The sequence below is a fragment of the Artemia sp. Qi Xiang Cuo genome, chromosome 9 (assembly GCF_049724085.1).
Source record: "Artemia sp. Qi Xiang Cuo chromosome 9, ASM4972408v1, whole genome shotgun sequence".
Lineage (NCBI taxonomy): Eukaryota > Metazoa > Arthropoda > Branchiopoda > Anostraca > Artemiidae > Artemia > Artemia sp. Qi Xiang Cuo.
In genome coordinates this window covers 70749214-70776477 of record NC_142802.1, presented here as the reverse complement: position 1 = coordinate 70776477, position 27264 = coordinate 70749214, and the positions used below count along the sequence as shown (strand labels likewise).

Sequence of the window (27264 nt, the reverse complement as noted above, 5' to 3'; positions counted from 1 at the left end):
GGCAAACTTGAACATCAAAATGAGCTATATAAAGGCTCATTGGAAAGGATATTACAATATCTACGTTGTTTAGTAATAAAGTATAAAATTTAGACAAACAACTGCATCTTCATATACAAGATGATGAACGGCGTCAAACATTGTAGAACCCTAAATGACGTCATAGTAAAACTTAATTCGTGATATATAAAGCCATTGTGACGACATGTACAATGACATCATATACCAAGAAGGAGCTATATAAAGGCTTATTTGAAAGGATATTACAATATTTACGTTTTTTTTAGTAATAAAGTATAAAATTTAGAACAAAATGCTATTGACAAATAGCTGCATCTTCATATACAAGATGATGAACGGCGTCATGCATTGTAGAACCCTGAATGACGTCATAGTAAAACTTAATTCGTGATATATAAAACCATTGTGACGCCCTTTGCAATTACATCATGTACCAATAAGGATGACGAGTCAACCTTGTTAAACCCGGTTAACCCAGTCAACCTACTCAAACCTTGTTAAGCTTTAAGGGGTGGTTTGGATAAAAGTGACCGGTGGTTTGGGTGGTTTCCAAACCACCCCATTAAGGAGTGGTTTAGAAAAAATGTAGTCCATTCTTTAATAGTTCCTGCTAAGAAAAAGCCTATGGATTTTTCCTGCGTGTGACATATACATTAGGACTATACACCACCAATCAATCAATTTATTTAAATTAAACAGAGAAAAAATTACGGAACCTTAGACTCCCACAAAGGCTCTTTGGCCTGTGAGAGTGGGATAATAAACATTACATTAAAAAATAGTTTATAATAGATAATAGTGCACTTACATTAATTATATTAAATTACAGCACTAATTAAGCATTAAATTAAGCATTAATTACATTAAATAATAGCAAAAAAACAATTTGAAAAGGATGGAGGGGAAAAGAGAAAGGAGGAGAGAACTAACTTTCTAACTCTTGGGGATCAGAAAATTGTTAATGATTAAATTTTTACAGACGAATACGTTCTCAAATTTCAGTAATACACACGTGGGTGAAAAATTTAAATATAAACGGTCTCAAGTTAAGGCGTGGGTGAAAAATCATCAAAAAATAAGCTTTCGAAAAAAGGAGGAAAAATCGAAAAAGGGCGAAAAATTTCAAAAAAAACTACATCATCAAATTAGGAAAATGAACAAACTTTCTTGCAGAGGTTTCAAGCCCTTATCTACAAATATGTAAAATTTCGTCTTTTTCCGGGAAGGATGATCTCTGATGCGTGTTTATTTGGTCAGTTAGCTCTTTTTTAAATTATCCATAAGAATAACATAGCAGAATTTTAATGGATAAGGAATTCTATATGTATTGAAGAAGTTAGAATGGAGTCCATGAAGATACATGAGAATGAAACAAGAGGAAAGAAAGATGTATGGGAATTGACCGTCCTACAAATTAATGCTGAGCTGACCTGTTACCTCAGATACTGATTTAGTTACTCTGTTATGCATTTTAGATACTTGGAAGGTAAAAGCATAGAATATTGATATCCACACTGTTGGACAGTAACACATATAAGGTTGAATGACAGAGTGAAAAAGGATCTTTATTATTGAACCCGGCAAATAATGAGGAAGCTTCCGAAGAGCTCCTAGCTTTCTGGAGAGCTTAAGTTTGACAAGAGCACATTGATATTTAAAAGAAAGGTTTTCGTCCAATAAAATACCCAGGGATCGAACATGTCTATCAGGGGGGACACGTTATATCACCATGAGCGGTAGAAACAGTTTGAACCAAAGGACAAGAAGTACCTGATCTAGAGGAAATAAGTAGACTAGATTTAGATAGTTTAGGGGAAGGTGATTAGCATCGAACCAAGCAAAGGTTCGTTCTAAGACAGAATACGTTTTCATGATAAGGGAAGATTCCTTAATTTCTGAACACCCAAGAGTACTATCATCTGAAAATGGAACACCAATATCAACACGGAATTGATCTTGAAGCTTAGAGCCAATACTGATAGACCTTTCAGACAAATAAGTTTCAAACCAATGATAACTGTTTCCCCGTATCCTATGTGTTCCATCTTGGAGAATAGGATAGTAAGCGATATGCTGTCAAACGCTTTTCTGATATCAAGGAAAATTGCAGCTGAAACTATCCTCATCAAGTGCCTTGAGAATGAACTTCAGCTAGGCCATGCAAGCATGTTCTGTTGAGAGTTTAGGGCGAAAAACAAATTGATTGTAATGGATTTTTTTTTATCAAGAAACGACAGAAGTCTAGAGTAAATTTATTTTTCAAAAACTTCACTAAAGGCTGATAGAAGAGAAATTGGTCGATAATTAGAAGGATCATCTCTAGAACCACCCTTATGGAGTTATATTTATAACTTGGTTATTCCACCAACGAAATCGTAGCAGCCTATTACCATTACTATTTTCTTTCCTAACACCAAATCGGTGTAAGGTAGGATACTATTTATCTCTCTTTACCAGATTGGGTATTAAATAGGGTAATAGAGTAAACTTTTTCGTATCATTCTCAGATCATTCTCCCATGTATGATGCATACAAATATTTGATGTTTGAACATATATTTGATGTATTTTTGATGGAGTCTTTTTTGTCTTTTGTATTCTTTGATCTATAAAGATTCCAGCAATTTCCTGGAATATCCAAGTAAACTTTACATTTCAATTGCAAATAAAATGCCAAGTACATTGCAATTGCAAATAAAATGCCCTGTACATCGCAAAATAAAATGTCTTTGAGGTAACTCAATTTCAGAACATACTTCCGGAATACTACTTTGGAACGTACTATACTTTTAAGCCTTGAACATACTTTTGAGCTTTGGAACATAGGATATATCAACTAAGTATATGTTTTCATAAAGATGGTGGAAAACAAGTGCACATACCTATCATTGGTAAGGATTTCTTAAAATCCGAAACAAAGCTAAAACATAGATGCCCTGGGGATTATTGGACCCGCAAAGACCCTGGGACAAAGGCCTTAAATTATGCAAGCTGCCCATTGATTACGCAAAAGGGAGTAAGTCAGATCCTGGGTGTCCGATTACCTTGAAACTTTTTAAACCATTCTTTTAGCCGAAAAAATACGCTTTGTATGGACTAAGGGGTGTTGGGGTATGGGGCTTAGAATGTGCTGATTTTCGTAACAAATCTAATTTTCTTTTCGGAAACAAGGGTTAATTTTGTAGGTCTTTTTGACACTGACTATTGTGTGAATTCCAGGAACTGCTCATAGAATATCGTATAGAATATCTTTAGAATAGAATAGCTCATAGAATATATTGTATGAGCTAGATTTTTTAACTGCATTGCATCATTAAACTGCAATGATAGATGAATTGATTTGAGCGAATGCCGCCTATAGTGAAAAGGCCGACCCCTAGAACGCTATATTTTTAAGTCATCTTTCATAGCGAACAAATTGATAAGGCTGAGAAAACGGAAGTTTCGGAATTGAAATATTAATTTATCTTAAAAGGGCTCAAAAATCAAACTCAAGACATATTGAGTTGGAAAATATTCTAGTTTAGCTTTACTCACAATGATTAACGCAAAGTTTTATGCCCCAGTTTCTTATCATTCGAATTTTTATACTTTAAACCCTAAATGCTTATTACATACTGATAGTTGCTTGCTTAACGTTTTTTTTTACAAATTGATTGTCAAAAAACTAATTACTTACATTGGAATACACTGGAAGTTGAAATATGTCACTGATCACTTGAAGTATGTCAGTATTTTTCGAGCCTCCACCAGTCACAAAAAGACGACTCCAAGAGAATTCTGAATAAAATGGATAGAATTATATATTATAGTATTATTATAGTCTTATATTTTATTATAGTCTTAATATAAGATATAGTAAACATATTTTAATTTAAAGCACATTTTAAGTAATATAAGACGTGATCTTACAAACACATATTAAAACTTTCAATGAAAACTGGGAAAATCTTCTAGAATTTTGAATAAAGAAAATAATAATAATTAAAATACATTTCTACTACCAATATTACTACCAACAACTCATTGAAGCCCTATCCTGTCTGAGACCAAACAGCTACGGATGCTCTTCTTCAAACCCAGTTTGTTTTAAGCTTCATTCTTTTCTCCCTCCCATGGAGCTGAATTTCCTTCAAAACCTATTTTCTGACCACATTTCTAACCTATTTTCTTGCTGCATTTGTGGGCAACTTGCTTTTTGTTTGACGTCACACGGATCACCAAAAAGAATGTTTTTTGGCAATCCGTAAAACGTAACCCAGTAACCTTAAAACTTTCTTTTATTAAAACTTTCATGCAGCTTTTTTTTTTTGTTATAAGGTCAGTCTAACAATATGAGGTCAGTCAGGCCAGCCTGACACTATCCTTAGACGATTCCTCTGGAAAATATCTAGTAACTCTTCCTCAATGGTCCCAGGCACCCGTGTTTGAGAGCCATAAAAGAACATTATCGTCGCAGCGGCTTCGATATCTTAATGTTAGTTCAAAGACTTATCTTCCGAGCTTTTTTTCGACTACAAATATACCCTGAGCGGCGTTGGCAATTCTATTTTTTTTACTTTTCATTGCATCATCCATCCCGTACCAATAATGATTCCCAGGTCGACCATCAAAAAATGCCATTAAATTACTCAAATACAAATATTTGAAAACAACATACGTTGTGTTGAGTTATGTTACGTTTTCAGATTTCTGTTTTTGAGCAATTCAGCAGGCGCTAAACTGAAAGTAGGATGTCCTTGAATAGGGCAGGAAAAAGGTAACTGGCAAAGATTTAACGGAGCTAAGAACTATGGGATGAAGTAAAACTCGAAACTTTGAATAGAGGGGGTGTAGAAGGAACATGTGCAAGCGCGCTTGCCTTAGGTGTCTTGGTGTCGAGCTAATGGTAGCAGATAACAGTTAGACGACCAGGAGAGGTGTATTGGTCGGTAAAAAATTGGTAAAAAAGTCAATAGCAGAAACTAAATGATAAAACCCTAACATAAAAGTAATAACAACAAAACTGATATAATAAAGAGTCAACCTTTTTACATTGTAAGCAAAAAGGTGAATAATTCAAAATGAAACAACGGAGCTTACAGTTAAACTTTGACCTCAAATTGAGTCCTATCAATCGCCCCCCTCTTAGGTTTGCTTTACTTGACCTCGTTTACGTTTTTTTTGCATTTAAGAAAACACGCACATGCTCTCTTTACATAAATTCGTCATTATTGGGGCACACTCCAACCCCCCCCCCCCCCATCTTTATTTATCGAAAGCTCCTTGTGAATGTATTTGTTAAAATATCGAATTTCAATATAAGTTCAGATTAGTTCAACTTCCAAACCAATAATTTGACATCTATCTAACATGACATATATCTGTATATATGTCATATACACAGTTTGACATATATTTGTATATTTCTACAGCATAAAAGTAATTGTTGTTAAGATTATTATTATTATTATTATTCATTTATTGCCCGTCAAAAAAAGATACAATAGACGGAGTAATCACTAAAGATAGAAAAGAAAAAAAAGCACACAAACACGCATCGAAAATTCAAATAGGCCTACATGACAAAAAAAAAAAAAAAAACTTCAATACATGTATTATATTAATAGAAACAAACTATTGCGAACAAACTGAAGACCAAGGATGATGAAAATCTATTTAAAATGGGATAGAGATTTATTAATACTAATATTTGGGTCTGCAAGCTTATACAAATGGATAATTTTACGGTTTTTTGTCCAAAGAGGCAAATGTAAAAGATATTAAGCAAATCTGAAGAAGATTGATCGTAGGTGCTTTTTATCTGTAACTGTAGATACTTCCAGAAATGAGCAGTGTAAAATAGATGTGTTAGGGCTGTGGCGTTGTAAATGGATACTAGAAGATAACGGTTAAAGCGTAGTTTGTTTTTTACGATTCCAGCGTAAGAAATACTAATTTTACGCTCAACGTTAGATATCAGCAAACGACGAGCGTGGCCGATAGATGCACCAATTGGAAGGTCCATGTACGTAGTATGGTCTGCAGGTTTGATAAGAGAATCGTCCATATTTAGGAGAGAAGTAAAGGGATCTCGTCAATTGAAAAGGACAACTTAAGTTTTCTCATGAAAAAAAGACTTTCGAATATTCATCTTTGAGGATTTTGAAATTCTTCTCAATACACTGGATCGTTCAGCTGAGATTCAAGATGTCATCATCATAACAAATAAGAGACACATCGATTCCCCAAGAATACAAGAAGAAAGACAGTTTGCCTGAGCATCCAGGACACTATTACTGAACAGGACTGGGGAAGTGAAAGCCCCCTGTCTAGTCCCTTTCTTAACGAGGATGGGGTACTGAGGAATCACAGGCATATTCGAGGAAGTTTTAATTCTTCTTCATTTGATAGAAAACTATTGGTGAATCTATGAGGTGGTCTAGAGGGAGCTAATTGACTTTACAAGACGCATCAGCCCAAAGCAATAAATTATAGATGCCAATGGGCAGTTAGTACTGTCCCCTGCAATTCCACTGGGCTTTACGAGTAGGCAAAACTCATACACCATGAACAATCTTAGTCACCCACTTGCCTGCAAGACTTGTGGACAAGATCGGTCATAAGTCTTTGAATCATTTTTTGGTCTCCAATTGGCTTCAGATGGCTCACAAAACTGACAGAATATTTGAATTAAACTTACTTTATGCCTATTTTTCTTAGTTCTGCCCTAACATGGATGATAGGCTATCATCAAGAAGTGAAAATAACCATTTTTAAACAACTCCGAAAAAGATACCCTAGATTTTCCTCTCACAGAGACTATCTGTCTTAGCTTTACTCTAATTAGCCCTGGTCCTCAAGTCTTTCACCAAGTCATCACTTCCACTTAGTTGACAATTCAAACAGGACACAAGTCTTTCAGGGGATAGTTATTACACACTCTCTTGATAACTAGGTGACGATCCGATTAAACGGAGATTCCATTCTGCAGCTTTTAAACTTATCATTCTGAAAACTAAGGAGTTACAAGTTATGTTTTGTTATAGGTGATGGAATGATCGTTTTCTTTGTAGGTGTGGTCTTGTTAACAATATCCACCATATATGTATATATGTATAGCTCGATCCATATTGAATCACAAGAAAATAAAAAGCAAAGCTGGTTTAAACCAGTTGATTTGCATAATGTCACAGCACTTATTTGTCATAGAAATCATTTGTCATTTGTCATAAAAGCTATTTGTCTATGTGTTTCAAAACCCGTTACACAGTAAAGCATTGCACAACCTGAAAACATAACCAAAAACCAAACATAACAAACATATAACATATAACATAAACCAAACATATAACAAGCCTAGATATACATTAGCTATAACACTCAACTATACAAGACGCACTAGTATAGGGTGCCACGGATGGCTCCCTATCTTTCTACTAGGTTTATTATGGGAATTATTTCTATTCAATATATTTTTTCAAATGAACTGTAAACTTGTCCACTATGTAGGGTTATTTATTTGATTTTTGGTACACTAAATATGTTTGGCTATTAGCATTATGGGTATTGGTTATGGCTTTTCTTTTTAAATTTAGATGACTTGAGTCATTGAATACGAGGGACACTTAGCTACTTCTAAGGACTCATAGAATTGGTTTGAAAATTAGTGTTAAGAAGATTAAGTCACTAAGGCTAGGAATAAGTGAAGATGAAAAGGTGATGTTGGGTAATGAAAAGATTGATCATGTGGGCAGCTTCACTTACCTTGGTAGCATTATTAGTGAAGATGGTAGTAGCAGTGAATATGATGAATGTAGAATAGCCAAAGCTCAGGATAGTTTTTCACAGTTAAAAAAAGTTTGGATGAATAGGAGGATAAGTCTGCAAACAAAGATTAGAATATTAGAAGCCACAGTGATGACAATGGTCAAATATGGCTCTGAAGCATGGACGCTCCGAAAAGCCGATGAAGATTTGCTAGATGTTTTCCAGAGAAATTGCTTTAGGCTTGTTCTGGGTACCCGGCTGACTGACCGTATTTCAAACAATAGGCTATATGAAAAATGTGTTTCAATACCGCTCTCTAGGGCTATAATGAAAGAAAGGTTGAAGTGCTTAGGGCATGTTGTACGGATGAAGGATGACAGATTGCCGAAGATTGTTCTTTTCGGCCAACCATCTAGGGCGAAACGGAAAGCAGGTCGCCCCCGTCTGGGGTGGGAGGACGTCATAAAGAAAGATTTAAAGGAAATGGGAACTTCGTGGGCGGATGTAAAAAGGAGGCTTTGAATAGATTGGGGTGGAGGAGGAGCGTGCGTAACTGTGTTGGCCTCAGGCGGATTGGTGCTGCGGTGAATTGTTAGTAGTAGTAGTAGTAGTTTTTTAGCTTTAAATTTAAGTGTGCATAAATATTTTACATATTTATCATGGAGAAGTGAAAACCTGGAAGTAAAGAAATTTTTGTTAGTTTGAATTTTCTAATTTTTGAGTCACAAAACTCCCTTTTTTGTAATTTATGTTTCTCACAAATTATTAGTCAAACGTCATGTTTATGTTTCATGGGTTGCGTTGTTCTGTATCTTCCCTTTTGTACAGGTTGTTTTAGCTTTAAATTCAAGTGTGCATAAATATTTTACATATTTACCGTGAAAAAGTGAAAAGCTTGAAGATGAAAAAATTTTTCGTTTGAATTTTCTATTTTGTTTAGTTATAAGACTCCCTTTTTTTGTAATTTATGTTTCTCACAAATTATTATTCGAATGTTAATTTAATCTTTTACGAATTGTGTTGTTCTGTGTCTTCCGTTTTGTGCAAGTTTCCTTAGCTTTAAATTCAAGTGTTCATAAATATTTTACCTATTTTTCATGAAAAAGTAAAAATCTGGAAGTGATGATTTTTTTCTTTGAATTTTCTATTTCGTTCAGTTACAAAACTCGCTTTTAATTTTTGCAAATTCTTTTATTACATAATTTATGTAGTATATGTATCTTTCGTTCAGTACAAGTTTTTTTTAGCTTTAAATTCAAGCGTACAAAAATATTTTACTTATTTATCGTGAAAAAGTGAAAAGCTACTTTTTTATTTACTTCATCGAAAAAGTGGATTCCTTGAGCTTCTTATCACAGCTTCTGTGAAATAAACTTAACAACAAAGTCACAGATAATGGGTTATTATTAATCATCTTATAAATTAATGGGTTATAAATAACTACTTAAGACTTACTGTAGTTAATCATGGTCGATTATATAATTAATTTAATTTCAGAAACTTTTTTGTATATTTTATATCATCCTTAGAAGAACAGGTTTATTCTATTAAGCGATTTTAAGGGTTAAATAACGTCTGGAAAATTAAGCATGGTCGCCATCTATGTCCTGTCTATAATCTTTATAATCAATTTTTAGAAAACTTAACAATCTTCGTCAATCTTCAAGTGTTTTAATAACCTTGGATCCTAATCTCTAGTTATTGAATAATTTGGTTGGACAATCTGGGGGTGGGGGTTATCTGCCTAATACCGCAACCTTACCCCTGGATTTCATGCGTTATATTACATCGGGAGGCACGTTTTCTTCATATTTTTGCCGCATCTTCAATCTTACCAAACCAAATGCTAGATTACAATAACTTGGGTAAATTTAAAATGAAAAATCGTTCCAACGTGCATTTGATGAATAGACATACATTTACTAAACTATATATTTTAGTATATCTTATAAGCTTTATCAGTAAGTGTTAGAATTTTGTTTATTATAATGTTTGTTATAGTGTTTTTTGGAACTTTTATACTTTTATAATTTAGCCTATAAATATATTATTAAACTATAGTAGTAACTACAGGTAATAAACTATATATAGGTAAAGCAGAATTGATTATGAGTTATTATGAGCAATGCTATAAATAATTTCTGTTCAGTTTAATTTTTATATAAAATGCTAATGTATAGGCTAAGCTTGAAGCATAGTATACAATTGCATATAATTACATCAATATATGTCAAACGATAAAAAAAAATGAAAAATAAGTCTATTTCTTATTTTAACCAAAAATTTACACCTTTCAAAGTTTATTAACAAGCCTTATAAGATTAATGTGAAATTTGAAGGCCCAGGTAAAGAGCGATTGGATCCAATCTGGCCCCGCATTTGAAAGGGAAAAAAATTGAAATTTATAGCAAATTGTTTTGGGACAATGAGGGATAAATTATGAATTATTCAGATAATTTAAGATATATTTATTTTGAGTCTGCATTGCTGGATGATATTTACTAATTTACTTATTATTACATAATATAAGCTTTATAATATAGGAAACTGATACCCGCAAAATTTCATGTCAAATTTATCGAATTTAATCGGGACAGGCCTATATTAGAGAGATTTTGCACTCTACTTTATTTACATAAACAATTATGCAGGAATGTTTTATTTTAAAATTTAATATAAAGAGAGGGCCCCGAAAAAGGACAATCCAATCGGGCCCCACGCCTATTCAATTGTTTCAGCTATCCGCTGCAATTGGTCAGCAAATTCATCTTTAGCTGGTTGTTTCTACGCTTGATTTGACCTTTTTAATTTTTATTTTTTACTTTTTAACTTATTGACATATGATTCCTTGAAGAACACATTTAGCCACAGTAATTCAAACTGTGATATGTTGCACTATGTAAAAATTACAGGACAGCGAAAGAACTTGAAAATTTTTTCCCTTTCGGGAAAACACCCGAAACCGGTTTCTGGTTTTAACTCACATTAAGAGTCAATTGTTTTTATAAAAATATTTTTGTACGCATCTAAGAAATTGTAAAAGTGAATCAGCCAAAACCTAAATATCAAGAGCAAAAACGCATATAGTAAAAACGAGTTGCTTAGAATGTGGCTAAAAAAAATTGGCAGCCAATTAAACAATATTTTGGCAATAGATTGTCACTTTTTTTAAATTACTAAAGAAACACTTCAAATCAAAATATAAGTTGGGCGAGTTAGGATAAAAGTCAATATGCTTCAAAAAATAAATCATGAAGGGAAGCGAAAAAGTCAAAAAACGTTTCAGATTTTTTTTTTTTTTACTGCTATTAATAATTTTTTTTTTTGTAAAGAAAGATTTTAGCAGGCAACCGGGATAATTCAAATCCAATTTTTAAGTAAAATTGGTGTATCCAACTATTGCTATGTGTGGAAAAGGGGGGCATAATGCATTTTCATAAAAGGGGAAGTTCCAAAAATCTTAGTGTTCAGGAACACAACAGAAAATGGATGGACCCCTAATAGATTTTATTTAGTCGGATAAAGTTAAAAATGTCTTTTTAAAAAAATGGTACATAACTCCTTTTCATTTAATACAGTCGATTTATTCGTTTTTTTTTGTTTTGTTTTTGTTCAGAAATGTGTTTGGAAAAAATGTATTTGAAAAAGCTCAGGTGGCTGATTAATGGAGATTGGTAAGCTCCAAAAACTACTATTGTTAATCTCTAATAATCCTTCAGCGTCTCAATAATCTCAATATCTAATATCCAGTAATCGAATTCCTTAACCTTTAAGTACGCAAAGCACCATACACTTTAATTATCACTTTCCGTATCACCTTTCATATTTCGTATTACCTTTCGCGTCGTCTTTCGTATTTCATATTACTTTTCGTCCCGTGCAGCTTTCAAGAACAAAAGTAAACATTCTCTTTCTAATGAAAATAACGAACCAGCTTCGGAAAAGTCAAACTCAAGTCCTATTTCTAAAAACTATGCAAATTTTCTTCCACTAATTGCTTTACATGTAACTTTTAAATGAATACATGTTGCATATTTAGGATTAGTGTAAATAATAGTTTCATTTTTATACATATTATAACTGAAATTTCGGTTTTTAGAGTTTCAGTTTCTGTTGATAAGGGTTGGTATTTACTTATTTACTTATATTTTGTATTTACTTATATTTTGTTATTTACTTATAGTTACTTATAGTATATTTTACTTACTTATAGTTACTTATATATTTTAACTTATAGTATATTTTATTTACTTATAGTATATTTTGGTATTTACTTATAGTTTGTTAGAACAAACTTTTTATCCAATGTACACTTTAAATGAGAGAAGCTATTATCTACTCCTTCATCCCCCTGTTTTTACATTCAATGTTAACAGTCACATAACAATGCTAAGAGGATGAAAAACCATCCCTGAAAGTACTCTTCGCCAAAAATTATTAGGAGCGAGAGACACCGATTTGGACCAAGGGACGGTTTCCCCCAAAAACAAGTAGACATTAAAAATAGTAAATAAATGGAAATATAATTGGTGGTGAAAACAAGACACCTGGTATCACTTGCTTCCCCTGGAATGTTCCTGGTGTTGCTCATGGTGCTCTTCCCACATCTTCTTGTTTGGTTCTCGTTGGTATATAAATATAAAGTTCTCTATTACAAAGAAGGGCATTTCTCTGCAATAAGAGAAGATCTATCATCTCACAGCACCCACATTACAGGCTTAGTCCACTCACGGAAAGGTGGGAAATTTGGAGTATAAAACACACTTTTTGAGTCAACAGGCACACTCCCTCCCATTTCTACCTGCAAAAAGCTCCGGGCGTTCTCCTAAACATCTAGTGCATAATTATGCATCAGTATGCACAATTTTAACAACCCTCGCATGAAGAAACTTAGTTTAATGAACCTTTAAAATAAATGTCTATATTATAAACTATGTGCATCTTTGGGGACGAACGCACCACCATGCCGCATTTCGGCCCCTGAATCAATTGGCTAGTTAAGAATTTTCTATCCATGACAAAAATCCAGAGAATGACAGAAAACACCCCTTTCCGGTGGTGCATTATTTTTTTACTACTTCGAAAGGGGACCAAAACTTTCAGTGCAAGTTGAAACGACAAATTCTAAGACAATTCTTTTCTCAAAATTCTAAGACCATTGGTATGATATGATCAGCCCTGTTATGATCAAACAAATAAACATACAAATTTTGCATTTTTATAGATAGACTTGAAACCACTGCAATGGGGTTTTCTGATATGCTGAATATGATAGTGTGATTTAAACTTGCCGTGTGGAAAGGTGGTCCCTCCCAAAGGACGAAAATAAGGCAAATTTTTCCAGGATTTTGACTTTCGGTGGTCACTTTGAAACTTGATGAATTTCACATATTCAGAATGATTATAAAAAAACTGATTCTCATGACGATTTCATTGTTATCAGAACTGTATTTTCTAGTTTCTGTCACTGTTGGCACAAGTCACTCCTTACTCAAATTGCGTTACCGCAAATTGTATGATATTCATGCATTTTTAAACTACATACAGACTCGCGACATATTAGTTTTATTATTGAACTTGTTTTTAGAACAAATAAATTTTAATCGTTTTTTCTTCTATCATTCTTTTCATATTTTATTTGTTAGCTTTACTAGTTTGTATTATATATATATATATATATATTTAATTCTCAAGACTATAGGCGTATTATTTAAAACATGGATATTACGCTAGAGATAATTGCTTTGTGACCATCCTAATAACTAATGATAAACAGATTTTAGTATAATTTTGATTATGCAGAAAAACCGCAGAAAAAAACACAATTTAACCTAGAAACTACCTGTTAAAGAAGGTCCTTGAATATCAGCTAGCCTTTTAACCCTTCTAAGGATTTCACTCCATAAAGAATTTAAGAAAGAGAATGGAAGGTGTATACTTCAACTAACTCAGTTGAAGTTGTAGTTGTTAACAGTCAGCAATGAGTTACTAATAAAGAAGATCTTCATTAATAAGAAACCTAAAATTCTTTTTCCGAGTTTCAAATTTTCAATAACAAACATCGCGAATATAGATCGTACGCATTTCAATTTTTTCAAACATACTCATGATCCCTACAAATCTATTAATACGTATCTTTTAATTCCTTAATCCCCAAGCAATAAATAAATTAAAAACGAAATTTAATTGGTTAGTTATATTGTTTGGCTCTTTATTTTTCTTAATTTGTATCTATTTTATATCAGTTTTCATATCATTTATTATATGGATTTCCTACTAAAGCAAAAAGTCATTCCACTTCTCAGAGATCTTAAGCTGTAAAACATGGGCACTGCCAACATAAACAGGTATTTAATAATCAGCCCCCCCGCCCTATTAGATGACAAAACTCTACGGAAGGTTGACTTAAGTTAAAGAGAATGCACAAAACGGTGTAATACATGTCAAAATCTGGCATTTACTTGTGGCAGCTTTTTTTGAATCTATTCTTTCCAATTGCTTACCAATTTAAAATCCCCTCCCTCTCTCCCTACCCTTTGGTAAGCTTGCATTAGTCATCCATGGTGGAAAAAAGGAATAAATGAACAAATGAACATTGAATTTTTTAGCTAAAAGCGCAATTTAAAACGTTAACCTTTGTTAAAATTAAAAAAATTGTGGATTTTAATTTTTTTGTAACATTCAACTTCATCAAATAACCTTTCAAAAATCCTGCTTTATATAGATGATACTTTTTTGCCAGAAACTGTCCTTCAATTAATGCACGCGCTTCGTGCCCAGCAGTTGGAAATGAACTGATTGCTTTGCCATCTGGATCAAAACGAAACCTGCCAAGAACTTTGGGCGTTATTTCCTGAGTATCATAGTAGAGGCCTGTAATGGAATAAGGACTAAAAATTTGGATTTATTTCATATTTCTTAGTATATCGTCAAAAATATGAAGTGTAAACAATACAGTTTAAACGGCCTTATCGTTATTGTTCTTATAACGGTTTCTAATTGCTTGAAGTTAAATAGTAGCTCACCTGTTAATAAAGCACCATAGTACTGATACTAATACGTACTGCTGCTTCTGCTGCTACTACAACTACTACTACTGCTCTACTACTACTACTACTGCTGCTCTTACTTCTGCTAATACTACTACTGCTGCTACTGCTAATACTACTCAAAGTTCTTTGAGTTTTTTAAATTGAGCTATCCTAGTCCCTTTAGTTTCTTAATTTTCATTACTGCAGAGCTTGACATCGTGCCAACAAACCGACAAACCGACAGTTATCATTCATTTATAATTATATAATTATAATTAATAAATATATGTATATTATAAATATAATACATAAATATAAATAGTTATATATTCATATAACAATTTCAAACAATTTTATTTCATTATCACTGTCCTCGGTACTTTAAACAATGTGAAACATTAAATGATCTGCTAAATTTCAAACTCATCAGTGAGAAATCACGCAATCTATAGAATTGATTAGAGTGGTATAAGCCGGATCTATAAAGGATTTACTGATCGTGATCATGATCGTGTGCTGAGAAGCAGCAGGGAACCTCTAGTACTTTAATCACTATCGTCGTTGTGATTCCAGTTATAAATTTAGACATGAAAAGCACAACCACTGGGAAAATGGAGCTTTCCCGAGGTTCTGTGCATCCTGATTCAGCACGCAAAGGCAAACTACTGCACACACCACTAAAAAAAATTGCACTCAAAAAACTTTGAGTAGTATTAGCAGTAGCAACAGTAGTAGTATTAGCATAAGTAATAGAAGCAGTAGTGGTAGTAGCAGAGCAGTAGTAGTAGTTGTAGTAGCAGCAGAAGCAGCAGTAGGTATTAGTATCAGTACTATGGTACTTTATTAACAGGTGAGCTTCTATTTAACTTCAAGCAATTAGAAGCACAAAGTCCCAAGAAATGCACAAGCTATAAGCTGCTCTGCTACAGCCACTACTGCCGCTATTACTTCTGCTAATACTACTACTGCTGCTACTGCTAATACTACTCAAAGTTAACCAAAGGACTGAGAAGCTTGAGGTTGGCACAAACTAATGCTTTTCTTCTGACACACCTGCTGAAAATTTCCTTATTTGTTTTGTAATTTTTTGGAAGAAATGCAGTTCAAACGTTTGTGGTGCAATTTTTTGTGGCCAGGCAAAAATTTTAAATAAAATACTTTCCAAAAGCGAAGTTTTTCAAAGAACTGCTAAGAGCCATATTAAGACCCAATCGATCAGAAATAAATTAAAACTTACAACAAACAGAAATTATTCTGAACAAAATTGAAACCATGGATAAACAAAAATAAATTAATGCGACCAAAGAATTTGAGCAGAAATGACATTATTGCAATTGGATATGTTAGGGGGGGAGGAGCCTTATTAGATAGATAAGTGTATTAAAGCCAAAAAATACGGCCATGAACAGAAAAAGAGCACAAATATACTAAACTTACATCCGATCATCATAAAAAGCACAAATATAATGAACTTGTATCAGCCAACATCAACAAACACTTAAATGAAACAGACACTTAAAAGCAAGTTGATTTAATAACATACACTTAGAAACCAACACTTAATTTGGTTTTTCTTTAATTTAATTTGAACTCAACACTTTAGTAGCAAAAGAGAAATGCAATGCAATTTCTTAAACTTGATACAAATTGAAAATAAGTTAAGCTTTACTCGTTTTATTTAACGAAATTTCCAGATACCTTGCTATTTTACAAATAAACTGAGGCGACGTACTATTTAAGACTCCTGGAAGTATCAGCTCATTTTTTCCAAATATCCCTTCCCTTATCGTAGAGCCCCTGGCACCGGCTCAAGCAATGCATCAAATAAATCTCTTTAACTCTGCAAAGCGGGCAAGTATATATGACTTCATTGGGACATCTTTCTTTAGCATATCTTTCAAGTGTTGCGGAATTGGTAGGCAGTTATCCCTGAGTTGCATCCACAATGTCAAATATCTAGCTGGTAATTTCAGCTTAAGGTAGAACTCCTGCCCATAAACCATCTTAACATCCTTATAAAACTTAAATGTTTCTGATTTTTTATCTCCTCACTTCATTTTTGGATTATTTGATTCTCTAGTACTATCTTAATCTCATTTCCTCGATTTTTATGTATATCCATTGGTCTTGTACCTGCATTCCGAACAAAGGAAAATTCTGTTTTGTTTAGTGGCCAAATATTATTATCTACTGTAATTCTGTTCATTTTAAGCCTGACATGTTTATTTGTTTTAATTTTAGTTCGTTTCAGGATTCATCTCTCCATCCATGGTAGTTAGTATCTGTTATTTATAGTGTCGCAGATTCGTGGCAACCAAACTTGAATGCAAACAAATTAAAAAAAACAAAAAACTTAGATTCCTACATTTCTTATCAGAGATTAGGTGAATAGACGATATTAGCATCTAAAACACACTTGTTAATGGGATTTCCTACAGTAATTTCAATAATAAAAGTATCTAGTATATATAGTATCTGTAATATAGTATCTGTTAGTATTTGTTATTTATCTGTTATCTATAAAATTATTCGTTTTAATTACTCTTAGGTTTCAATAATTTATTCTATAATTTGAAGAAGTTATTTGTACAAATTTGTTTCAATAATTGTTCACAATAATTTGTTCATAACAACTTCTATTTCCATAATAATTCAAATATTAATAATTTAAATTTTCTATTGATAATAATTATCATGTAATTTAATTAAAATTTGTATTATTAAATTTTTAATTTTGATTTTATCATTAACTTAATAATTTAAATTTTTATAACACTTCACTTCCGCTTGTCTTAGGTTCGGAACTAGTTATTTTCTTTTCTTTGCAAAATTTCTGTTCTGTTAATCTTTTTAATTAATTTTTTGCTTCGTTTGTTTTAAATTTATAACTTTATTATTGGATGAATGATTTAGATTTATTTTACATTTTTCAAAGAAGGTCATAAAGAAATGAGGAAAAAAGAAAAAAATATAATAGAATGCACCATGATTCTCGCAAACAGCAAAGAACAAGAAAAAGAAGATGCCAAGATGATCAAGTAAAACAAATCAAAGGAAACACTTCAAGGAATAATACTATAAAATAATGGTTCAAGTCAAACAACTGTCTGAACTTATTCTGCTTTTCAATAAAGGTGGTAAGAGGATCGATTTTTTTATTTTGTCGGTTTGTTGGTATATCTGTAAACTTTTTTTTTATTTTCTCAAGTTAGGAACTGATATTTTGGATTTTAATTAAAATTTTGGGCAAGTCTTGAACAATCATTCAATATGACAGGTCATCAGTAGTTTTGTGTAATAATTTTGAACAGGTATTTGTTCAAAATTATGAGGTTGTTTTTTGTTCAACCTCATTTTTTGTTCAAAAATGAGGTTGGGGATTCACGTTTATATGGATTACAACCTGTGTAATTTTTGTCTTCTGTATACTTGAATCTTTCCTGACCCCCATCTAGTAAATACCCATGAATTTAATACTACTCCTATAAACATTTCAATGCACAACCAAGCTTGCTGGGGCTACATAGAAAGGCAAGGTCCTACTCCTCCTCAATCTATTCTAAGCCTCACTCTTTACCCTTCCCATGAAGCTCAAACTTCCACTCAATGTATCCATATGACCTTTTTTTTTACCGCATTCGGGAATGACCTGCTTTTCTGTTGCCCTCAGACAGATAACCTAAAAGTATTTTGGTTATCTATAAAAAGTCAACCTTTCCAAAAGCCCATTTTTTGGGGCCACGTTTAACCACTGTGATTTCTGTGGCTTTTAAAATTCTCCTGCACCATGGCTATACTTCTTTTTACGTCTTTAGTATATTCACCAGCTTTTCAGTTGCCCTCATATAGATAACTAAATTTTTATTTCGTTATATCACTTTAAAGTTGGATCAGCCACACTTTCTTATAACCTATTGTTTGACAACCTATTGTCAGTGAAACGAGGACCTAAAACTCCCCTTAGGCAATTCCTCTTTTAAACATCAGCAAAATCTTCCTCAGCCTTTCAAAGTATCCATTTTTTAAAATATATTCAACCACTGAGATTGCTTTGGTTTCTAAAATCCGCCTGCACCGTGGCTGTACTTCTTTTTACGTCTTTTGTATATTCACCTGCTTTTCAGTTGGCCTCATATAGATAACTAAATTTTTGTTTCGTTATATCACTAGAAAGTTGGATCAGCTACACTTTCTTATAACCTATTGTTTGACAACCTATTGTCATTCAAACGAGGACCTAAAAATCCCCTTAGGCAATTCCTCTTTTAAACATCAGTAAAATCTTCCTCAGCTTTTCAAAGCGCCATCTTTTTAAAACATATTCAACCACTGAGATTGCTGTGGCTTCTAAAATTCTCTTGCACCGTCGCTATACTTCTTTTTAAGTCTTTAGTATATTTACCTGCTTTTCAGTTGGCCTCATATAGATAAATAAATTTTTATTTCATTATGTCACTAGAAAGTTGGATCAGCCACACTTTCTTATAACCTATTGTTTGACAACCTATTGTCAGTCAAACGAGGACATAAACTCTTCTTAGGCAATTCCTCTTTTAAACGTCAGCAAAATCTTCCTCAGCTTTTCAAAGTGCCCATCTTTTTAAAACATATTCAACCAATAAGATTGCTGTGGCTTCTAAAATTCTCCTGCACCGTGGCTATACTGCTTTTTACGTCTTTACTATATTCACCTGCTTTTCAGTTGACCTCATATAGATAAATCAATTTTCATTTCGTTATATCACTAGAAAGATGGATCAGCCACACTTTCTTATAACCTATTGTTTGACAACCTATTGTCTGTCAAACGAGGACCTAAAACTCCCCTTAGGCAATTCCTCTTTTAAACGTCAGCAAAATCTTCCTCAGCCTTTAAAAGTGCCCATCTTTATAAAATATACTCAACCACTGAGATTGCTGTGGCTTCTAAAATTCTCCTGCATATACTTCTCCGGCTATACTTTTTTTTACGTCTTTATTATATTTACCTGCTTTTCAGTTGGCTTCATATAGATATCTAAATTTTTATTTCGTTATATCACTAGAAAGTTGGATCAGCCACATTTTCTTACAACCTATTGGCAGTCAAACGAGGACCTAAAACGCCCCTTAGGCAATTCCTCTTTTAAATGTCAGCAAAATCTTCCTCAGCCTTTCAAAGTGCCCACTTTTTAAAATATATTGAACCACTGAGATTGCTGTGGCTTCTAAAATTCTCCTGCACCGTGGCTATACTTCTTTTTACGTCTTTAGTATATTCACCTGCTTTTCAGTTGGCCTCATATACATAATTAAATTTTTATTTCGTTATATCACTAGAAAGTTGAATCAGCCACATTTTCTTATAACCTATTGTCAGTCAAACAAGGACCTAAAACTCCCCTTAGGCGATTCCTCTTTTAAATGTCAGCAAAATCTTCCTCAGCCTTTCAAAGTGCCCACTTTTTAAAATATATTGAACCACTGAGATTGCTGTGGCTTCTAAAATTCTCCTGCACCGTGGCTATACTTCTTTTTACGTCTTTAGTATATTCACCTGCTTTTCAGTTGGCCTCATATACATCATTAAATTTTTATTTCGTTATATCACTAGAAAGTTGGATCAGCTACACTTTCTTATAACCTATTGTTTGACAACCTATTGTCATTCAAACGAGGACCTAAAACTTGGCTTAGGCGATTCCTCTTTTAAAAGTCAGCAAAATCTTCCTCAGCTTTTCAAAGCGCCCATCTTTTTAAATCATATTCAGCCACTGAGATTTCTGTGGCTTCAAAAATTCTCTTGCACCGTGACTATACTTCTTTTTACGTCTTTAGTATATTTAGCTGCTATTCAGTTGGCCTCATATAGATAACTAAATTTTTATTTCATTATATCACTAGAAAGTTGGATTAGCCACACTTTCTTATAACCTGTTGTTTGACAACCTATTGTCAGTCAAACGAGGACATAAACTCCCCTTAGGTAATTCCTCTTTTAAACGTCAGCAAAATCTTCCTCAGCTTTTCAAAGTGCCCATCTTTTTAAAACATATTCAACCACTGAGATTGCTGTGGCTTCTAAAATTCTCTTGCACCGTGGCTAAACTTCTTTTTACGTCTTTAGTATATTTACCTGCTTTTCAGTTGGCCTCATATAAATAACTAAATTTTTATTTCGTTTTATCACTAGAAAGTTGAATCAGCCACACTTTCTTATAACCTAATGTTTGACAACCTATTGTCAGTCAAACGAGGATCTAAAACTCCCCTTAGGCAATTCTTTTTTTAAATATCAGCAAAATCTTCCTCAGCCTTTCAAAGTGCCCAATTTTTAAAATATATTCAACCACTGAGATTGCTGTGGCTTCTAAAATTCTCCTGCACCGTGGTTACACTTCTTTTTACGTCTTTAGTATATTCACCTGCTTTTCAGTTGGCCTCATATACATAATTAAATAAAAAAACAAGTTTTTTAAATTGAAAGTAAGGAGCGACATTAAAACTTAAAACAAACATAAATTATTCCGTATATTAAAGGGGCTGTCCCCTCCTCAATGCCTCGCTCTTTACGCTAAAGTTTTACTTTCTCACAACTCTATTTTTGCTAAACAATAAAAATCTTTAGCGTAAAGAGCAAGGCGTTGAGGAGGGGACAGCCCCTTTCATATACGGAATAATTTCTGTTCGTCTTAAGTTTTAATGTCGCTCCTTACTTTCAGTTTAAAAAACTTGTTTTTTTTAATTTAATTTCTGATCGTTTTTTAGTTAATGCAGCTTTTATTTTGGCTCACCGTCATTGAATAAGTATACAAAATTTGCCTAAAATTTTAATTTTCTTTTGCTAAATGGCTGTCTCTAAATTTGGTTCTGACGTAATTTACAAATTAACTTACGTAACGAACTTCTATATTCGTATACTTTTCTTCTGGCAAAAAATACAAAGTTGCAGATATTTGCAGATATGAGCTTGAAACCTATGTAACAGGGTTTTCTGATACGCTGAATCTGACGGTGTGATTTTCATTAAAATTCTTTCACTTGTAGGGGATGTTTCCTCCCTCTTTAAAAAATCAGGTAAATTTTCTCAGGCTTGTAGCCTTTGATGAGTAATACTACGCTTAATAAAATTTATATATTTAGAATCAGCATTATAAGCCCATTGTTTTGATACATTTATTGACATCAAAATTACGTTTTTAAAAGTTTTGATTACTATTGAACCGTAATGCTTGTTTTTTCTTTATTGTTTTTTTTTATTACCTATATATTATTACTTACATGAAGGGGGTTCTCCCCTTAGTGAATACCCCGCTCTTTACGTTAAAATTTAAAAAAATGTTTAATTAACAAACCCTGAATCACAAAGGCCGTTTAATTAGAATAGATGGCTCTTTTGAAAGCACTAAAAAAAACTGTAGCGTAAAGAGCGAGGTATTGACTTGGGGGAGAGCCCCCAAATATACGTAATAATTTCTTTTCGTTTTAAGTTCCAATGTTGCTTTTTACTTTCAGTTGAAAGAACTTGTTTTTTTTTTAATTTAATTTCTGATCGTTTTTTAAATAATGCTTGGAAATCCGGCGCCCCCGTCATAGAAATGTCCCTTACTCCAAAGAAACATCCTCCACGGGAAGATTCTCCCGAGTAACTCCCTCCTCCAGCTCTCCCCCCCCCCACCAGAAAAAATCCTTCCTGAAAATGTCTGTATACTTCCCAATAACCAATACAATACTGGGAAATCCGGAAATCCAATATAATGCTGGGAAATCCGGCGCCCCCTTCATAGCAATGTCCCTTCTCCCATGACAACTTCCTTCATGGTAAGATCCTCTCACATTACCCCCGACCCACTGCCACCCCCCCCCCCCTCACTACCAGAAAAAATCCCCTCTGAAAACGTCTGTATACTTCCCAATAACCAATACTATATGCTAACATTGGGTAAAGTTCATAACTTTCAGCCCTCCCCCCGGGGACTTTGGCGGATTAAGTCACCCTAAAAGACATAGTTAACATATTTTAGACCATGCTGAACAAAATGGCTATCTCAAAATTTTGATTGGGTGACTTCGGGGAAAAATTAGCGTGGGAGGGGGCCTAGTTGCCCTCCATTTTATTGTCACTTAAAAAGGGCACTATAACTTTTAATTTCCGTTTGGATGAGCCTTCCACGATATTCTAGGACCACTGGGTCGATACGATCACCCCTGGGGAAAAAAAACAAACAAACAAACAAACAAATAAACACGCATCCGTGATATTTCTTCTGGCAAAAAATTGAAAATTCCACATTTTTGTAAATAGGTACTTGAAACCTCTACAGTAGGGTTCTCTGATACGCTGAATATGATGGTGTGATTTTTATTAGGGTTCTATAACTTTTAGGGGGTCTTTTCTCCTTTTTTCGAATATCAGCCAAATTTTCTTAGTCTTTACTATATTCACCTGCTTTTCAGTTGGCCTCATATAGATAAATCAATTTTCATTTCGTTATATCACTAGAAAGTTGGATCAGCCACACTTTCTTATCACCTATTGTTTGACAACCTATTGTCTGTCAAACGAGGACCTAAAACTCCCCTTAGGCAATTCCTCTTTTAAACGTCAGCAAAATCTTCCTCAGCCTTTCAAAGGGCCCATCTTTATAAAATATACTCAACCACTGAGATTGCTGTGGCTTCTAAAATTCTCCTGCATACACTTCTCCGGCTATACTTCTTTTTACTTCTTTATTATATTTACCTGCTTTTCAGTTGGCCTCAAATAGATAACTAAATTTTTATTTCGTTATATCACTAGAAAGTTGGATCAGCAACATTTTCTTATAACCTATTGTTTGACAACCTATTGTCAGTCAAACGAGGACCTAAAACTCCCCTTACACAATTCCTCTTTTAAATGTTAGCAAAATCTTCCTCAGCCTTTCAAAGTGCCCACTTTTTAATATATATTCAACCACTGAGATTGCTGTGGCTTCTAAAATTCCCCTGCACCGTGGCTATACTTCTTTTTACGTCTTTAGTATATTCACCTGCTTTTCAGTTGGCCTCATATACATGATTAAATTTTATTTCGTTACATCACTAAAAAATTGGATCAGCTTATAACCTTTTTGGCTTCTAAAATTCCCCTGCACCGTGGCCATACTTCTTTTTACGTCTTTAGTATATTCACCTGCTTTTCAGTTGGCCTCATATACATAATTAAATTTTTATTTCGTTATATCACTAGAAAGTTGGATCAGCTACACTTTCTTATAACCTATTGTTTGACAACCTATTGTCAGTCAAACGAGGACCTAAAACTCCCCTTAGGCAATTCCTCTTTTAAATGTCAGCAAAATCTTCCTCAGCCTTTCAAAGTGCCCACTTTTTAAAATATATTCAACCACTGAGATTGCTGTGGCTTCTAAAATTCTCCTGCACCGTGGCTATACTTCTTTTTACGTCTTTAGTATATTCACCTGCTTTTCAGTTGGCCTCATATACATAATTAGATTTTTATTACGTTATATCACTAGAAAGTTGGATCAGCTACACTTTCTTATAACCTATTGTTTGACAACCTATTGTCATTCAAACGAGGACCTAAAACTCCCCTTAGGCAATTCCTCTTTTAAATGTCAGCAAAATCTTCCTCAGCCTTTCAAAGTGCCCACTTTTTAAAATATATTCAACCACTGAGATTGCTGTGGCTTCTAAAATTCTCCTGCACCGTGGCTATACTTCTTTTTACGTCTTTAGTATATTCACCTGCTTTTCAGTTGGCCTCATATACATAATTAAATTTTTATTTCGTTATATCACTAGAAAGTTGGATCAGCTACACTTTCTTATAACCTATTGTTTGACAACCTATTGTCATTCAAACGAGGACCTAAAACTCCCCTTATGCAATTCCTCTTTTAAACGTCAGCAAAATCTTCCTCAGCCTTTCAAAGTGCCCATCTTTATAAAATATACTCAACCACTGAGATTGCTGTGGCTTCTAAAATTCTCCTGCTTAACCTTCTCTGGCTATACTTCTTTTTACTTCTTTATTATATTTACCTGCTTTTCAGTTGGCCTCATATAGATAACTAAATTTTTATTTCGTTATATCACTAGAAAGTTGGATCAGCAACATTTTCTTATAACCTATTGTTTGACAACCTATTGTCAATCAAACGAGGACCAAAACTCCCCTTAAGCAATTCCTCTTTTAAATGTCAGCAAAATCTTCCTCAGCCTTTCAAAGTGCCCACTTTTTAAAATATATTCAACCACTGAGATTGCTGTGGCTTCTAAAACTCTCCTGCACCGTGGCCATACTTCTTTTTACGTCTTTAGTATATTCACCTGCTTTTCAGTTGGCCTCATATACATAATTAAATTTTTATTTCGTTATATCACTAGAAAGTTGGATCAGCAACACTTTCTTATAACCTATTGTTTGACAACCTATTGTCATTCAAACGAGGACCTAAAACTCCCCTTAGGCAATTCCTCTTTTAAAAGTCAGCAAAATCTTCCTCAGCCTTTCAAAGTGCCCATCTTTATAAAATATACTCAACCACTGAGATTGCTGTGGCTTCTAAAATTCTCCTGCTTATACTTCTCTGGCTATACTTCTTTTTACTTCTTTATTATATTTACCTGCTTTTCAGTTGGCCTCATATAGATAACTAAATTTTTATTTCGTTATATCACTAGAAAGTTGGATCAGCCACATTTTCTTATAACCTATTGTTTGAAAACCTATTGTCAATCAAACGAGGACCAAAACTCCCCTTAAGCAATTCCTCTTTTAAATGTCAGCAAAATCTTCCTCAGCCTTTCAAAGTGCCCACTTTTTAAAATATATTCAACCACGGAGATTGCTGTGGCTTCTAAAATTCTCCTGCACCGTGGCCATACTTCTTTTTACGTCTTTAGTATATTCACCTGCTTTTCAGTTGGCCTCATATACATAATTAAATTTTTATTTCGTTATATCTCTAGAAAGTTGGATCAGCTACACTTTCTTATAACCTATTGTTTGACAACCTATTGTCATTCAAACGAGGACCTAAAACTCCCCTTAGGCAATTCCTCTTTTAAACGTCAGCAAAATCTTCCTCAGCCTTTCAAAGTGCCCATCTTTATAAAATATACTCAGCCACTGAGATTGCGGTGGCTTCTAAAATTCTCCAGCTTATACTTCTCTGGCTATACTTCTTTTTACTTCTTTATTATATTTACCTGCTTTTCAGTTGGCCTCATATAGATAACTAAATTTTTATTTCGTTATATCACTAGAAAGTTGGATCAGCAACATTTTCTTATAACCTATTATTTGAAAACCTATTGTCAATCAAACGAGGACTAAAACTCCCCTTAAGCAATTCCTCTTTTAAATGTCAGCAAAATCTTCCTCAGCCTTTCAAAGTGCCCACTTTTTAAAATATATTCAACCACTGAGATTGCTGTGGCTTCTAAAATTCCCCTGCACCGTGGCCATACTTCTTTTTACGTCTTTAGTATATTCACCTGCTTTTCAGTTGGCCTCATATACATGATTAAATTTTATTTCGTTACATCACTAAAAAATTGGATCAGCTTATAACCTTTTTGGCTTCTAAAATTCCCCTGCACCGTGGCCATACTTCTTTTTACGTCTTTAGTATATTCACCTGCTTTTCAGTTGGCCTCATATACATAATTAAATTTTTATTTCGTTATATCACTAGAAAGTTGGATCAGCTACACTTTCTTATAACCTATTGTTTGACAACCTATTGTCAGTCAAACGAGGACCTAAAACTCCCCTTAGGCAATTCCTCTTTTAAATGTCAGCAAAATCTTTCTCAGCCTTTCAAAGTGCCCACTTTTTAAAATATATTCAACCACTGAGATTGCTGTGGCTTCTAAAATTCTCCTGCACCGTGGCTATACTTCTTTTTACGTCTTTAGTATATTCACCTGCTTTTCAGTTGGCCTCATATACATAATTAAATTTTTATTTCGTTATATCACTAGAAAGTTGGATCAGCTACACTTTCTTATAACCTATTGTTTGACAACCTATTGTCATTCAAACGAGGACCTAAGACTCCCCTTAGGCAATTCCTCTTTTAAATGTCAGCAAAATCTTCCTCAGCCTTTCAAAGTGCCCACTTTTTAAAATATATTCAACCACTGAGATTGCTGTGGCTTCTAAAATTCTCCTGCACCGTGGCTATACTTCTTTTTACGTCTTTAGTATATTCACCTGCTTTTCAGTTGGCCTCATATACATAATTAGATTTTTATTACGTTATATCACTAGAAAGTTGGATCAGCTACACTTTCTTATAACCTATTGTTTGACAACCTATTGTCATTCAAACGAGGACCTAAAACTCCCCTTAGGCAATTCCTCTTTTAAACGTCAGCAAAATCTTCCTCAGCCTTTCAAAGTGCCCATCTTTATAAAATATACTCAACCACTGAGATTGCTGTGGCTTCTAAAATTCTCCTGCTTAACC

At 33.6% G+C, this 27264-nt stretch overlaps 1 protein-coding gene across 1 annotated transcript in view; it reads right to left on the bottom strand.

Annotated features, from left to right (window-relative positions):
* The window catches only part of LOC148948990 (xylulose kinase-like), a 148000-nt gene that overhangs the window by 12954 nt on the left and 107782 nt on the right, over positions 1 to 27264 (bottom strand). The window contains exons 9-10 of the mRNA XM_089095079.1: positions 14469 to 14642; positions 3700 to 3800 (exon numbers count right to left, since the gene is read on the bottom strand). Coding sequence (XP_088951205.1) covers positions 3700 to 3800; positions 14469 to 14642 — 275 coding nt within the window. The remainder of the gene's footprint in view (positions 1 to 3699; positions 3801 to 14468; positions 14643 to 27264) is intronic.